This window comes from Heliangelus exortis, chromosome 2 (assembly GCF_036169615.1).
Source record: "Heliangelus exortis chromosome 2, bHelExo1.hap1, whole genome shotgun sequence".
Lineage (NCBI taxonomy): Eukaryota > Metazoa > Chordata > Aves > Apodiformes > Trochilidae > Heliangelus > Heliangelus exortis.
Genome location: NC_092423.1, coordinates 49,108,976 through 49,126,291, shown reverse-complemented (window position 1 = coordinate 49,126,291; position 17,316 = coordinate 49,108,976). Strand labels below are relative to the sequence as shown.

Sequence of the window (17,316 nt, the reverse complement as noted above, 5' to 3'; positions counted from 1 at the left end):
AAGTCAGCTGAGGCCAAATTTATAATTACTTGTATGGCTTGCCTGCATTTGCACTCAGAGCAGAGATGATGGTCAACTACAAGGACTTTAAAATGTTAGACTTAAAGCACAGTGTAGGTCAGTGTAAAGTGATCTCTATGCAGACTGCTCTCATGCTGTGTGCTCAGTAATAAACTGTTAACATCTGTTGAAGCTCAGAAGCAAGGCCTTGTGCATGTGTACAGTTCACAGTATCATCAGCTCAAGTAATCAGAAGTAGTCAAAAAACCCAAGTTGCATCTTGCAAATCAGTAAGATAGGAATAGAGAACAAGATACTACATGATTGGACTAGGCATCTGTGACTGTTTTGCTTTTTGGATACTGTATGTGGCTCTCATGCTGGTCTGTCTGGAAGACTATAGAGCTAGAAAAGTGTTAAGGAAGAGCAGCAGAGGTGATCAGAGAAATGAAACTGCTTCTTTTCTGTGAAGTATGCCAGATTATTAAGGTTGTTGTCCAATGCAGATAGTGCTGTGTAGCATTTGAGCTCATAGGTGGTGATTTTGAAATTATAAAGTCCTTCCTTTAACAATGTACTGGTAATTGGAGGGAGTCCTTGGTAGAGGGGCTTTTGTGGATGCTCTGTTTATGTTATGCTAAAAAGATGGTGCAAATGCATGAAAGATCAATCAATCAAATGCTATGGAAGTGGAAAAATTCCTCCATCTTAGCAAATGCCTTTTTTTGGTGGCTACAGAAGTGTTCAGAAAATTCTGCAGTCAGTTTACACAGTTGTATGTGCTACCTTAGATACATGTTTTTGCAGGCATTCCTTCCTGTTGAAGGCAAGAACTTTGGTCTGATCCATATGGCTGTTGCAGTATGATGATTTTAAAACTGAGCTGTTTAATGTAATAATGTTTCCAGGTAGGGAACCAGGCCCTACTCTGTACTTGGTGAACTCCTGTAGAAGTCATTTGTGCTTGACATCTCTACCTTGCTTCAAAGTTGGAAGAAGCGATGTGCAACATGATGAGCAATAGTAATATGAGGTGCTTAAGGTGATTGATACCACAATGTTTGAGCATTCATACTGCTGCAGAATTTTCAATATTAGTTGTACTAATAGTAGTTCCAGCCTACACAGCTTCTTAGAGTTCAATTGCATATGCATCTGTTCTCCCAAAGCAATGCAGAATGTGTTGTGTTGCCTCTCTGAAGGGCACAGAGAGGGGCTGAGACTGGGACTGGAACTGATTGGCTGTGCTTTGGTTTTTTTGTCCTCTCTGAAGAGTGCAGCAGTGAAGTACCCAGTGTGCTCAATTGTTATGGCTCTGGACACTGACAGAATGGGATGGGGACTGTAAGAACAGAAGGCTCATATCCCATTAGGGAGTAAAGGAAAAGGGGACTTCAGTGCCACTTTGTACTGTAGTCTCCATCACAGTGTAAGTTTTTTAAAAATAGGCTCCAAGCCTCTGGGAGGATGGGATGGATGTAAAAAATTGGATATTAGGGCTCAGAAGGCATCGCTGACTGCTAGCTTAGAACTTTGTATTGAGATTTTTTTCCTTATTTTGGTATGGGTGTCTTGAAGTATTTAAGCCCAGGAAGATGCTCAGAAATTTCAAAGGTTGTTTTGATATATGGGTTTATAATCAAAGTATATTAAGTGCCATGTTGGACAACTAGCATATGTTTCTTGTTATCCACAGAACGAGGTGATGCCGAGCACTTAACATGTGCTGTTTCACTTGTTCTTCATTTTCTGGATGTTCAACAAAGATGGTTATGCCCAAATTTACATCAGTGGTCTAATGTTTACTGTTGCAGATGAAGTGAATTGATGTTGTTCACTGGATGTATAAAGTGATACAGGCACACAAACTCCCGAGAGACACTTCCAGTGGTGATGACTTTGATCTTTGCACCTTTTCCATACCAAAATAAAAATATTGTGTAATAGCATACTGAAACGAGATTACGTGTTCTGGTGAGCACCTCTGAAGAAAATAAATGCCCTTGAACCTATTACAGGTTCAGGTAGTGTATGATAAGCATGCTGAGTAACAAGAATAGAAAGAATTATTGAATATAACTACTAGTATTGATCATTAGATATCATGGAGGTCATGAAATTAAGCTGTCACATGTTTAAAACAAGCTATATTAAGGCTGCTTGAAACACTGTACACTAAGTAGACTCGATTAAGTAGTTTTGGTCAAATGTAAGTAACTTTTTCTTTCTTTTTATTTCTCTCTTTACACCACCCCTGTTTCTCATTCTGGATTGCTTCTGCACCTATGTGGACCTGTTGCTGCAATGGTTTAAAATCATCATTTTACTGGACTACTTTGGGATCTATTACCTCTATATCTTCAACACCGGAAATGATGGAAATGTGTTGTTTACAAAGTAGCTGTAAGTATTACTTTGATTAAGATGTATTACAGCTATTCTGGAAATAGAAGAAGGATTAGGGTTTTAGTAGGTGAACTGAAACTGAGCTTAATCAGCAGCTGGTTGAAAATCAGAAAGGGATAAAAGTTAAGAGAAAGCTATTGTAAGGATAAGAAACGTGAGATTTCACCTGGCACGGTGATCAGTATGGTAGAAGACAATGTGTCAACAAAAACAGTAATGTTACTTCTTTTAAAAGAAATTTGTTTCAGTCTGTTTTAGAATTAGCACTCTATGGACAAATGCAATGTTTTAAAAATCTGTGTTGAAAGCGTCAATTTTTATTTTTATACCAGGAATCTGAATCTGGCATCAGATTATGTTAAATACAGCACTAATGCTAAGTGCGACACTTCATGCTTCTTTCTGTTAGTAAAATTTATATTTCATTATTTAAAATTGTGGATGTAAATGTTATAGACACCCATAACAGAGCAAACAATCTGAAAACTTGCCATGTATTCTTGTTTAGCATTTCATACTCAGCATTCCTAAAGTTCTTAATAGTAAAGCTATCCTGAATGTTGAGCTATATGTGAAGGGAAAGGGAAGATAAATAAAATTATTTTAAAGCAAGAATTGCATATAAGCCCATTCTTCAAGCAAAAGTAGTACTACCTAGATGGGATGAAGAGGTGAACTGTTTCTGATAAGCATGACATACATTAAAAAGTAGGTAGGCATTAAAAAATAGGAAGAATTGCAATTGTATATCCTTAATACTTATTAAGGAGATGGATTGTTTAGGAACTATTTAATATATTTAAGAGCACCCACCTGTATGTCATGAAATGCCTCTGAAGCATTTGCTTCTGTTCAGGGTTTTAGAATGTGGTAGATTGTATTCCTCATATGTAGTTTAGTAAGAGATGGGAAAGGTAAAAGTCTTTGGATTTTTTAATTCAAATTTGAACTGAATTGGCTAATTTCTTTTTTATCTTCTAAGACCTTCAAATCAGGTTATTTCCGCACCTAAGACTGAAATGAAACAAAAAGCATGTTAAAAAAAGAGAGCTTCTCAATGACATAGGGCTAATATTCCTACATTTAGAGAAATAATAGCATTTGTTGCATTGTGTATGTTTGAAACTGAAGCCATAACACCCATCTCTGGTTATCCTTAGGTATTCCTCTCTTACTCTGTAGGAGTTAATGGGTTGAGAGACACTGCTCTTGATTAAACTGGAAAGAAAACTGATACAGTATATTATCACAAATGAGAGCTGATAATAATTTGCAGTAGGATTAAATCTATCTTTTCAAAGTAATCCTGCTAAGTTTAGACTTTTCAGGTTTATTTAAATTTGATGATAGCACCAGTGTAATATGTCTCTGTGGTGATGTAGCACTTCTTGAACATAAGGGTTTGTTTGGCAAATGGAAAATTAAGTTCTGTCACTGGTCTATCCATTGACTAGGGCTGTTGGATTCCAAAGAAGCTGTTTCTTCTGCCCTGAATAGGGCTGTAAAAGGGATGGTGGGTTTTTTTTATCTTTGCAACAAATGTTTGCTTTAATTTTTAAAAAAATTCATATTTAAAAAAAAAAACTCTAGGAATTATTACTATAATAAGTTTATTCTGTTGATTCTGTGTATGGAAAAACATCCAAAGCCACATAGGAAATGTAAATAAACTGTGATCTATCACAAGAAGTTCTAAGGCCAGAAGTTCTAAGAACAGATTTTTCTGACATCCAAAATTCTCATTTTTTAATAGTGGGTTGTATCTTGAATAACTTCAAAGCAACTGAAGCTTTGCCTTTCTGAAAGGTTTGTTGTGATGCATGTTGCATTAGCATAGGGTTAAATGTAGATTTGCCATGGAGGAATTTTAAAAAGCCTCTAGTTGTGAAACCCAAGAGAAGAGGGTTGTCCTTATAATGTCGGGTCAGTACCACCAGGACTCTCAGGAGCAAGGGAGAGCTATGCTTGTACCACTTGCTGTGTTTTAAATGGGCATTAGACCACATCAGTTATATTGTAATCTGCTTGCACTTGTACATTCTGGTGCTTGCACAGTCATAATGTGGTAATCATACTTGTTCAAAATACTGTTAGCATAGCTAACTTTCTGAGCCAGGGTTTTTGGGGATCCAGCCAAAAAAAATGAGATCTTCCTATTTATTGTTGCAGCTCATTGCACTGCCTTTGTAGATGGCTTAGGGTGTTGACAGTTTGGTAGATATCACCTTTCTGCAAATCTGAAAATGAAGCGAACAATAAAATAACTTAAAAAAGTACCCACAAAGAGCCCACACAAAGTGAGAAGTCACAGACTTGTATTTTAACTTTTTTTCTCCTCATATATCTCTTGCCTTAGCAACAGAAGAACCTTGAAGGATATGTGGGGTTTGCAAACCTTCCAAACCAAGTTTACCGAAAGTCAGTGAAGAGAGGATTTGAATTCACACTCATGGTAGTAGGTAAGTTTCTTTTTTCGTTTTAAATGGTGATCACTGGAAGTATATTGATTTAGTTTTTAAAATCTATGACGGGGATGTCAATATTGTTTTGTGAATTTATGAGAAAATACAGATCTTCTTCTACACTGTTAAATCAAGAGTGTTTAAAAAGAATGCGTTGCCTGGTATGCAGGTGGATAAGGAGGAGAATAAGGAATGAGAATTGTGTAATTCATACAGTTTGAGAAAAAAGTTTGGATTTTCATTTGAACAAACAAGTGAACTATTATTACAGTTGTAAGTGTAAAGTGGCAAACTGGAATCCAGAAGTAAAGCTGAAATCTTCCCTTGCATGTAACCAGGCAGTAGGATCCTCTATGTCCTGCAGTTCTGTGCCACAAAACTTTGCTGCAAAATCTGAGGTTTAATTGAAACCTTTCTAGTTCATATGGTTTCAAAAAACCTTAAATGTAAACAATGCATTCCCGATGGACTACAGAGAATGAGAAAACCTACTTAGTATGGATGAGTAATGCCATGCAAAACATTCATTTAGGCTTTGTTGATGACCCAAATTGTCACCTGTCCTGCTAGGACATCCAAGGCCCCCATTTTTTCCTCTCTTTCCAGTGTTTGTATGGTAGTACACCATTAAGATTGGGTACATTTATGTGTAGCTGATACATGTATACTGAAGAGGTGACTCAGATTTAACATGCTAATAGTTAAAATAGTAAGTTTTATTTTAAGTGTTTTATAATAGCTTTCTTTTTTGATGTCTACCTTTTATCTTTTGTAATTTGGATAGCTTGATAGTTCTGCAGTTCGTCATCAGTACAGTGGATATCTTTTGCAGTCATATGTGTAGCATGCTACATAATAGCATTGACAGTTAGGAATCAAGGTCAAATTAGTTAAAACACATTGCAGAGCTCTTATAATTTTCATTTGATTATGAAGTGAGTTAAAATTTCAAAATATAGGAGTTGCTTTTTTCTTTTGGAATTTGATTGCAGGTTCCTTTGCAATCTAGTATCCAAGTACATAATTAATTATTATTTGGTATAGAACTGTTTAGTCTTGAAGAAAATTTGGTTTTTTACTATCTACAGGAAAAAAGGAAGGGGAAAGGGACAAAAATGTCTTCGTAAAGTATTATTCCAGAATAGGGTATAATTTGTACCTCCAAGTTTCATTCTTGCAAAGCAAGTCATCAAAAGCACAAGTAGTAGATGTAGTGCTGTATTAGAACTGGAGAAAGTATGTAAAATTGCTGTAGTACAGCATCATGCATGTGCAGTTGAAAATCTTGTTACTAGATTTACTCTTCATAGTTTTGTACTTACTACTGAGATTTGTGTATGAATTTGTGTTTGAAAGTCTACAGGGGGAATTTGTAGTAGTTTTATAACTTTAAAATGTATCTGATTCTCTCCTTCCAACCTCCAAGTATAGAAATCAGGTATTTGAAAGTGAATGTTTTAGCAAAATTGTGGCTGATGGTTTAGTACTCAACATCTGGGGAGGGATGGGAAGAAGAAATAATTTTGTTCTGGGATTTGTGTGATGTGTCTGGTATTACTGTGCTCTGAAAGAATGCATCTGTTTTAAACACAAAGGTGAAATAGTTTGTGTACTGTAAATAATTTCTGTTGGTAAACATTGTAATATGCAATTAGATTCTTAGAAGTATAATCTTTTGCTGTGTTCATCCTTTGCAGCAGTGTATGCTGCGTTGGTTTGAGGTCTTAAGTTTATCTCATGATGCTGTTCTTCAATAGTAAAGGCAGTTATTTAGAATCTACTTAAAAGACAAAGAATTTAGTGCTAATCTGTATATATATGGTCAGTGACTGCTGAATCTCAAAATCCAAATCTCAAAGAGATGGTATAGAAATATTTGCTTGCTCTTTCTACTACCAAGAACCATGCATGCATGGCTGCCTTTTCCTGTGTATCGCACAATTACTCATCTGCTGGCTATGTTCTATCTATAGGTTCTTCAGTGTCAGTGTGTTACCTGTTTGTTCTGAAATGACAGATGAGAAAGCCAGTACTTGTGGTGGCCAAATACTCAGGGAAGAAAGTAAATTATGTTTGGGAAGCGCAGTCTATTTTTGGGTGTTTGTAAGCCTTGGTATTGCAGCTAATGCATTCTCCAGTTGTCCATTTAGTCTGGAATTTTCAGTTAAATGTGATAGATGTGCTTAGTGTGACACCTGGCTTCTTTGTCTTTAACTGTGTAGAATTCAAGTCAAATAAGCAGTGTTTTGGAGGGACGTGCCAATGTGGTTGTACAGTTGTACTGACTGTTGCAGAAATAAATCAGTTTTCAGTTTAACCATGTAAAAATATTTGCTACTGAGGAAGTAGTAAGCACAGCATCCAACCGATATGATATTGTTTCCAGTAAGAGTTTTTGGAGGAAGATGAGTCTTACAATCCTCATCCTGTGCATGAAGTGTGAACGTACTCCATAAAATGCACATACCCCGGGCTGCCAAGTTCCTGTCATTGCACTGGAGGTGATGTGGCTCTCTATAGCAGTGTGTGGTGAAACCACCTTGCATCTTGCACTTTGAATGCACCAGTGGAGCTGGAAAGAGGGCTTTGAAATTTGGTTGTGCATAAGGTTGTGTAGTGGTTGAATAATGCAGAGCAGGGTTCCTTGGAGCAGGTTCAGGACACAGATGCTCCTTATCTGAGCTGACCCAGGCTAGCTGGGAGCTCTGCTTTGGAGGTGGCTTCATGTCAGCCACGTGGGCTGTGCTTTCTCCTGCAACTTGCTCTTTGAGTCAGAACTTTGTAAGATTACTTTATTTGAGCCTTGTAATGCTAACAAAGTCCCCTCTATGAAATAGAATTGCTAATTGCTGAGTGTTCTGGTATTTACATTAAATCTAGCTAGAAGGTGAAGTGTTTATGAACTGCACGCATAGACGTATAAAAAATTGATGTTAAATTATCCTGTTCACTGCCAATGGTTTAAGAGTTATTGTAAAGTTAATCTTAGTAGGAACTGGGTTTACTCTATAATAGCCATAAATAAATATTTCAGTGTTTCTATCTTATTTACTGTTGTTTCTTAATATTCATACTTAGTCATTAATTAATTAGTACTCACTTCTGTTGTCTCTTAATTGTAAGCTTCCTTTGGTGCCATTTCTAATTTTTCTTAAAAAATTGAAGGCTGAAATAGCCCTTTGTTTTTCTTATTGATGAGTTGTCATTGGACATGAATTTGCCTTTAAAATCTTCGTAAGACAATGATTTTCGTACTGGTCAGTCTAAAAGGCTAATAAGTAGTTAAAATCTGCCTACTTCTGAAATGTCTTGGTTTTGTAGAATAAAAACTAACAAGCGCTGCCTCTAAGGATAAGACATAAATGAAGCAGAAATATACATTAAACTGAGTTTAATACTTGATGCTTTCAAAAGGAGACATCTAAATAGTTGTTTAAATCAAGAATTCTACATCTGAAATATTAGAGCGCACCAGTGGAAAAAATGTAAAATTTGCCTCAGTAGCCTGCTTCCTTCATAATCTTGTGTAATCTCTTCAAGTATCAGTTGTTGAAACACTTGAGAACCTGACATAAATATTTGGTTTGTTTGACATCCAAAGTGTAGTCTCTGTATTTCTCTGCCATATAGGCTTTTTGGAGGAAAGTACATGCTTAGGTCTTATGCTTAAGAGAGAAAATTCCCAGAAGTAGTACTATCATGGTTAGTAGCTCACAGTTAAAGAAAATCTTATTTGTGAATATAATTACACTTGCTTTAGTGGAGTGTGGTTTTATTTTAGTGTAATGTGGTGTTGAACAGTTGCTTTTCAGTATGTCTTTTTTCTAAACACTGAATAAGGACATCTTTTTGTACTAAAATTACTCTGGTAATATGATTTGAAGCAAAAAATACGACCTAAGTAGAGGCAAAGTCATAATTTTAAAAAATTATTTTATCTTACAGACTTTATATGACTAATAAAAAATACTTGGGGTAGCTTTTCATAGACCTATATAGTTTAAGTTGTTAAGGCTTCATGAGCCTTGTTAGAGGTTGGACTCTTAATTTTATGTTTTGTTTGTATTTTAAATCTGATTTGCAAAATACAGATTTTGCAAAAAACACTTCCCATGAAGTGACTTTCCAGAAGACCTTTCTGCACATTTCCTATTTCTTGAACAACTGTTTGGTAGTTTCCACTGGAAAGCTGTTTGGAAGCCTCTCTTATAGTAAATTGTCTGTTTTGTTTTCTAATTGTCACTTTAGCCTTGTAGATCACTGGTAGATTATAACTTGAAGGAACATACCATGCAGTATTGTTTTAGTCTTTCACTTGTGATTATATGCAGAAACATGTTTTTTTGGTACAGACTCAAAGAAAAGGGCTGTATTTTGCCAGACTGGAAGTTATATTAAGGAAAAAGCGTACTGGTTTTAAAACAGTTGGTGTTCACTGAAGAACACTTGGACTGGTTTAATTCTTATATCCTCTAGTGATGGATCACGTGCTGATTAGAATTACCCCTTTCTGTTTGTTCACTCTCTGGGTCAGTTAATTTATCAAACCAGCCAGTGGTACCAAGAGCCTCAGGTGCTCACAGCTACTTGTTCTTTGCTAGTTCCCCCTCCCAGTTTTAAAGCCAGGAAAAAAATGGTTTAAGCAGATGGCAGGATAGGAAGAATAAGTAAAAATTTAGTACCATTTAGTAGAAACCATTTTGGGGTGCTCCCAGTTCTTGTTGACCTGCTGTGATTTGAACCCCTTTCTCTTAATTGAGGTTTCTGTATTGTCCCTACCACCATGGTATCTGAGTGTGTCTGGCCTTTGGTGTGACCTTCACAGCTGGATGCTTAGCATCAGGGAAGCATCATTGCTAAGTATTTGTTGCCCAACTTTGCCATTACTTTAGAAACCTCTAGGCTCTACTACTTTACAAATACAGATTAAAATAAACCATGCTTTCTTTTACAAGTACTGGAGGAAAAAAAAAAAGTTTTGACCTTTCCAGTTCTTTTTATTTTCCTTTCTCTGGGTGATATTGTTGCATTTTTAGTTACTGAGCTTTTCCTTGTGGATAGTCAGGGGTGTACTCTGACACATATGTTAGAAAGAAAAGTATATTATGGAGAACTAGCAAAGCTTTTTTTATTTCTTGTGTCCTACCTCCTTTTCTCCTGGAACGTCATTTCAGAATACCTCAATTCCCTAATTATCCTCTGAAAGCTGTCACCTGTTCCGTGCCATCACCTTGGCTGCAGCACGTTTTGAGCTCCTTGCATGACAGCTGACTGTCTGGCACTGCTGCTACAATGGGCTGTGGCCAGGTTAGACAGCACTCTTTCCCTTCCTAGGGAGCTCTTTCTTCAAGAAAAGTAGTAGTCTGGGTTCAACTGCTGTGTGGCTCCCTTAGGAAACTAGGTTATTTTTTTTTTTATAGAATATTTTAAATTGCAGTTTCTCTCTTGAGAGGACTGAACTTTCAGTGAAGTACAGAAATAAGATCAGTTCTTTGAAGAATTTTGTAACCTTAAAAATAATTTACTGTGTTTCTTGTATCGGTTCTGTGGATGTGTTCTAGCTATGATTTCTACAGAATTTTTAAATTCATAGCTTAATACTTACATGCACTTGATGGGAATGCCAAAGTAAAATGTGTTGGACACAAGAGAACTGGCAGAGATAAAAATGAAAAACAGATAACTGGTGGAATTCAGAATGGAGCCAGAGTGTTCTTAGAGATGACGTGTTCCTCTAGAGTAATCTCTGTTCATGGAGTAGTGCCTCACCTATGTCACTTGTTTTTGTGGGAAGAAGTTTATAAAAGATTTTTGAGAAGACAGAATAGATGAGCTCTGAAGATCTTTCTATGGAAAAGAAGTGAGTATTTTCAAGCTGTGACCAGTCAGTAATCTTAACAGTGAGTTTACTGGCCTGCAGTGCATCATTTTCCACTGAGTTACTTTCAGGTGAAAGCTTGAAGTATAGATATGTTAGAAAGAAAAAGCATATTATGGAGAGCTAGCAAAGCCTTTTTCATGTGACTACTTGATTTCAATTAGAAAATCTTTACATATTTGTTTCGTTGGTTGTTTGGGTAGGTTTTGGTGGTTCCTGCCCCCTCCGTTTTTGGTCATACAGTGAAATGCAGTTTGTTCTTCTTGCCTCCATGGTATCTTCCTGTGCCTTTTACTAGTGTGGGGGAACTAAACTTGCAAAAAAGTCTGAAACCTGATGGAGGAAGAGAAGCTTTTTGTAGTGTATTATTGTTGAAATTTGGTGTTTCAACGATTTAATGTTAAGGCTTCCCTTAGTCTTTTAATCTAATCTAGAAACTGCGGCTCTTCAAATATTCCCAGAAGTTGCTCATAGCATAGTGGTTTTTAATCACTCAATCTGAAAACTAACGTTTAAAAAATTTTTTTCTTTTTTACTAAGCTCATTTTAAATGTTTCTCTCACTGGGCAGTGGATTAGATTTACACTGAAAGATGCTTAAAGACTCTAGTGGCCAGAACTGAAGCTGGTATTTAAAGTGATACCTTGTCAGTTCTCAATTTTTCCTTTGCAACAACACTTATTGGAATTGTAGTGCTTGCTGGACAGCTTTTAAAATATCCTTTGGGGTTTTATTCTTTCAGATTGTTTACATGCAAAGCTTCTTGAGTAGATTATGTGAAAGCCAACTTCAGTACAGTGTCTCTTACTGGATGCTGTGAAGCTTCAATGGTTGTATTTAAATTAAATGGAACTGTTTCTTATATGGCAGTATTTTTAGAAGAGCCTAAATTCTCCTAAAATTTTATTTCCTGGTGAAGATTTTTGAGAGAAGAGACTTCTGCCTAAGCTTGTGTATGTAAAACTATAACTTCTCAAAATCTGCCTGTAACTTAATTGGCTTTTAGTTCTTTAAACAAGTGATAATACTCTTATAAACTTTTTTTTTTTTTTTTTTTTTTTTTTTTTTGTCAGTCTCATAACAGCATGAGTTCTTACTTCTGTCTGTATTTAAAATGGGTCTCTAATAGATGAATTCAGGGAATTTAATGAGAACCATTTGACAAGACACTGTGCTTTGCATTGTGTAGGTATCATCATCACTGTATTCTTTTTTTTTTTTTGAACTTTGGGGAGTTTTTCAGTACTTCCTCACAGAATTTATCCTGTCATGGTATTAGCTGTCTTCAGGCCAGTTGTAAATTTTGCTATGTTTTTAGCTATGTATATATTTTTGCTATAGGTGTTTTTTCTTATCCTACCTTATCAGTTTTTCATGTTCTTTCTAAACAAAAACGTCTTTTCTAATTTTGCACATCTGAATACCTGTGTACATGTACACAAACTCAGCTATTCTGTTACTGTTTCTTATATTATTCTGTGCTTGTCTGTGGTAGTAAGATCCACATTTTAACCTGGTCCTTGTTGCTGTTGGTGGCAGGTTGCAATTTACCTAAAATCAATGAATCTAGGTTTTTTTTTTGTTTTTTGTTTATATTGGAATAATAATAATTAGTCACCGCATGGTGTTCTTGTTGTACTTTTGTAGGTGCTCAGACAGTGGTGTTTAATATAATTTGTGAATTTAAGCCCATCTTAGAGAAGATATGTAACTAATGGATACATATTGCTTCTCAAATTAGTTATCAGGTGGCCAACACTTGCTTTGATTCTACCTTCAACAGATTGCCTTCAGCTGTCGTGGTGCGTTGGTAGGGTGTGAGCAAAATGTTCCACATCTGGTAAGCAGTGACCTCTTAGCAGTCAGACCATTGCCATTGCCACTTCTCTAGCCTGGCACAATCAAGTACTAGCTTACTGCAGAGCTGGTTTTGAGACCATCTTTGCTCCAAACCCAGAGCAAGGGTCAAAGTTAAAGTAGATGAAATATGCTGTATCAGTTGAGAACAGCTTTGTTTTTTCCTGTTGGTTTAAGATGTCATGCTTGCTAACAAGAAATGCTGACAGATTCATGAATGAAGAGCTTAATATGGTAACCAAAGTGATATTTTTGGATGGAGTATTTGTGGTCTAAACTTCCAACTCTAGTAAAGCCACAGTTGACCCATTTAATATGACTCTTATGTTTCAGTATCCATGTTTTCCTTCTGTCTGTCAGTTCAGATCTTCACTGAAATTTCCATTTGAGATTGTTAAATTTTATTCCTTTTTCCCGGTGTTGTTCTGTATGTACTGTGGCTGCTGTACACAACTGTTCCATTTTGGGCTTAGTATGTTTTTCTATTGAGCATTTGAGCACATTTATTGACAAATCAGAAATCAGAGTTTATACCATACTCCGCCTAGAATTTCTTTAATAAAAGAGAATGAGCATCTTTTAAGAATTTTTTTGCACTTCTATTCTGGTGTTAGGTTTTTTCCCCCCAGTCATTTCCTATAATAATGAAGAATACTTAGAATTGTTCATGGTTGGAAGTGGGAAAGGCTGCTGAAGCTGGCTGTTTCATCGGATTAGTTTTTCTGGTTGAGTTCTTGTCAGCCTTTGTTTCCATCCTGATGTGTCTTACAGGTAGTTTTTTTCTCTTGGTATGAGTAACAACTGTAAGAACTCCTACATTCCTTCCTGAAATGGTGCTAAGTTTCTCTCAGTGTTGGTGTAAGCTGTATTAAGTGTGTTATGATACCATTCAATGTAGTTCCTTCCCTCTGTTAAGCTTGAAGTGAAAATTTTTTGTAGGTTCCTGACTTCCTTATTTCACAAGCAGTTCTGGCTTTTTATCACTGAAATTCTGACTTCCGACTTTAATCCAGAGATTACGCTGACATCTTATTAGCAAAACAAGTGTGCCAAGTCTAATGCATACTGCATCATTCTGATACTTCTTTGCATGAGACTTCAGCTGTGAAGGCTAAAGGAGTGTTTTTCATGGGGCAGATGATACTCCAGAAGGGAAGAAATGGTCTGTGATTTGAAGGAATTGAACTCTTGGCCTCCTGCAGCATGGGAAGCAATGCAGTGAAAGGAAGGACACGAATAAATGCCATCCAGATAACAGCAAAAAGTGTCAGTTCTATCAGCATTTGGTTGTAATATTTTACTGGTTGTGATGCATGAAGTGGTGCTGCTTTCTACATAAGATGACACCTTGTTTATTTAAAAAGAATGTGAAGCATCCCTAGGTGACGTATCTAATTGCAAACAGCAGTGCTTTTTAAAATAGCAGTTTTGCAGTCTGAAGTCATTATATGTTAAGTTTCTAATTTATGGGCTAATCCTGAACCTTAGGTCCATTTCTCTATTGCAAAGCGAGTTAAAAGCTAGTAATCCAGTGACCTGAAAGCAGTTGTTGGGTGTCTGGAGCACTTTGCATTTCATGGTGACAAGCATTGTGTTAAAATTAAGAACTGGCAAACATACTGCTAAAAAATATAATCACAAGCAGTTGGTGTGACTTGAAAAGCCTGGCTGGCCTGGAGTTAAGCAGCGAAGGGAGTTTATTGCACATACCATGTGTTTTAGAAGCAAGTAACACCGATCTTCAGTTTGTTACAGTGTTTTGGAACTTGCTGCCCATCATCTATTCTCATTTAAGACCTGTATTTTTTGACCTTAAATGATACTTGCCAGTGATGTAATGAAAGCCATGAAGGAATTTCATGTTACGAAGGCTCTGGTTGTTGCTGGCCATGCCAGTAGTTTACTAATAGGATTTGAACTAGTGAATCAAATTTAGTTAGGTTTGTGTTATTTTGGAGTAACCTGATTTTTATTACAAAGTAAGTAATTCTGAAATTGTCTTATGAACCATTCAGGTCTTTCACCTGTGATACAATTAAAAAGATAGTTGAGCTTTCATCTGTATAAGTGTCTCCTCAAACCCTATGACGGGAGGATGTAAAACATTTACTTTGTATCTATATTAAACCGTGATCCATTAATTTGCTTCCCAGCTGCACAATTTCTCTGATGAGGAGAAAAGGTTTCTGTCCCACACTGCAGAGTTAAGAGAGCTGTAGGTTTTCTGAGAGTCACCAACTGTCTTGAAAGACAGCAATTCTTTTTTACCATCTGTTCTTCCTTGGTTTAAGGTATGAGAAAGTTTACTGCCGGTTTCCGGTTCTTTTTACTTCACTGTTTTCCTTATTATCTACTCACATCTGCCACTGGTGAAGAGACTTTGGTTTGTTTTCTTTTTCTCACCCCCGTGGAAAATGCTTTACATGACAAGTGGCACAGTCTGTCAGAGAGGCCTTTGAGCAATTAATGGAATACCCTGAATTAAAAATTCACTCAATAGGATAACAAAGTCTAGTGTTTGGAAACTAAATCTTTGTACTTCCATTATGAGGAAACACGCATTGTGTTTCTGAAATGCAGTTCTTGCTTTGTACATCTTTGGTCCTTTTACAAGTTGTTTAACTTGGACTGTTTAATAGTGAAGTAATTCTAAGATCAAACAATTTTAGTGACCGAATGCAAAGAAGTAAGTTGAGACATGGATCATCAGGCCAAATTTAAGGCTTAAATTCTCCTTGAATTGGAACAATTTGGCTTGAATTAACACAGCTATCTCAGTCTATACAATAAGAAATATGATGTAATTTTAAAAACATACTGTTAAATTGAAGTGTCCAAATTAATATTTTATTGTGACTATATCTGCTTTGGTGAATTTCTGTCAAATGGCAAGCATTCAGATAACTGAATAAAATAAAACTGACTCAGAGGAAGTATTTTATGAACTTTGAAGGTACTTGGACTCTTAGAGATTCTACTGAAAAACAGCTTCTGCTTTAGGTAGCAACAAAAGGATTTATCCTACAACTAATTGCAAAGCATTTTTATTTACCTGTCTAGTTAGAGTGTAGTCAAGTCCTTCAAGTTCAAAACATCAACTGTACTAAATAATCAACAGACAAACTTATAGGCAATGTATATCTTGTCCCTCAGTTTTGGCAGTCTTCTGAAGTTTTTTATCTGTTCTTTGGTTTTGGTTTTAATATTTTGATTGTTTGTTTGGTTTTGTTCATGCGTTGCTTTAGATTTTCATTTGTTTGTTTTCCTTTAATTGAAAATAACAAGTTTTTAGAAGTAATTTGCTCTTGGGGCACAGTGTAGAATGTTGTAATTGTATTTTAGAATGCCTATTAAATTGTGTTGAGTGGCTGACTGAGGCCAAGCAAGGATACAGATGGCAGAGTAAGTAGAAAATACAGGAAATCAGGAGGATCAGCACAGTGATGGTTGGTGAAATCATGGCATGGTACTAATTTGAAGAAAAGAGGTATCCTCCAGTTGTGTGCCTCCTGCAGTTATCTGGGCCCTTTAGAAAGGCTTCAGAATAGCCTTGCTGCTGGTAAGTGTTAAGCAGCCATTTCTTGCTCATAGTTTGTGACTAGCTGCAGTCAGTGCCTTTGATTTATCATAATTAATTTTGCATTGAACAGCACCAGGGCCTGACTGTAGATTATAATTGCTTTCTTATTTACTGCTTGTGACTTCCCACAAGTACATGTTGTTAAGAAGTCAAAATAAAGATCTCTATCAACTAGCACCATAAGCTTTGGGAGACAAATGGTATTTCAAGGAGATGTCACTGCTTGCATGCCTTTTTAACAAACAGAATGGTTCATATTGGATGTAATCTCTCAAAGTTGTCCATCCCATGTTTGAAACACTTTATTGTGCTTTTTATTGGACATCTGCTTTTGTCCTCTGTCAGGAGAAGGCTTTTGCATTAGATGTAAACTAAGCTAGGTTTCATTTTGAAGTCACAATTGATGACAATTAATGAGCATTTCAGGAAGGTGCTGTTATAGACCACTCGGTCAGACCAAAGCTTTTACGTTCTGTACATAGCTTGTATTGAAACATCTCACTGAATTCTTTAAAAATGTTAGTGAGCAACTGTCTGACTGTATGTTCATGCTAAAAGAGCAGTTGTTTCAGGCTAGCTTTTTAAAATTTTCCTCGTACTTGGGGTCATGCTTGACTCTGCATCTTTCTCAAAGGTCTTCTGTATGTTAAGTATGGCTCTGTAGTACCTGGGGAAGCAATGTGGGTTTTAAGTGAAGGAAAAGCAAAACCCTGAGTTTGTGCACAATGCTGGTTCATTTTTCTATCTGTTATTTCAGTGTTGTACACTACTGTTAGGAAAACCAAGGGTCAAATCCAGCAGGACTATCCTGCTGATGTTCACTGCACAGTCATATTTTATTATTGTAAGTATGGGGGAGCATTTTTGGTCCAACACATGTACACATCTCACTCAATGAATGGTGTGTACAGTGGTGTGCTGTCCCTTGAGTTCTTGAGCTTCTGAGGAAACGCAGGCTCTACAGCACGGTTATTGAAGTTACTTGACAAGAGCTTCTGTCAAATCAGTTGGTGATAACTGGATAGTCCAAGCATTTCTAGAGCTGGACAACATTATAATCTAGAGATCTTTTAGAGGGTTAAAATGCTGTGTAGGAGTCTTAACCTTTCAGCTTTCTCATTTTACCATTTTGG

General features: G+C 36.4%; 1 protein-coding gene across 2 annotated transcripts in view; it reads left to right on the top strand.

Annotated features, from left to right (window-relative positions):
* Nucleotides 1-2,385: 2,385 nt before the first annotated feature.
* SEPTIN7 (septin 7) overlaps nt 2,386-17,316 on the top strand; it is a 60,848-nt gene continuing 45,917 nt past the window's right edge. For both annotated transcript variants that reach the window (XM_071736054.1, XM_071736053.1), the window contains exons 1-2: nt 2,386-2,403; nt 4,763-4,865. In XM_071736054.1, the coding sequence (XP_071592155.1) occupies nt 4,856-4,865 (10 nt within the window). In that variant the 5' untranslated portion in view covers nt 2,386-2,403; nt 4,763-4,855. The remainder of the gene's footprint in view (nt 2,404-4,762; nt 4,866-17,316) is intronic.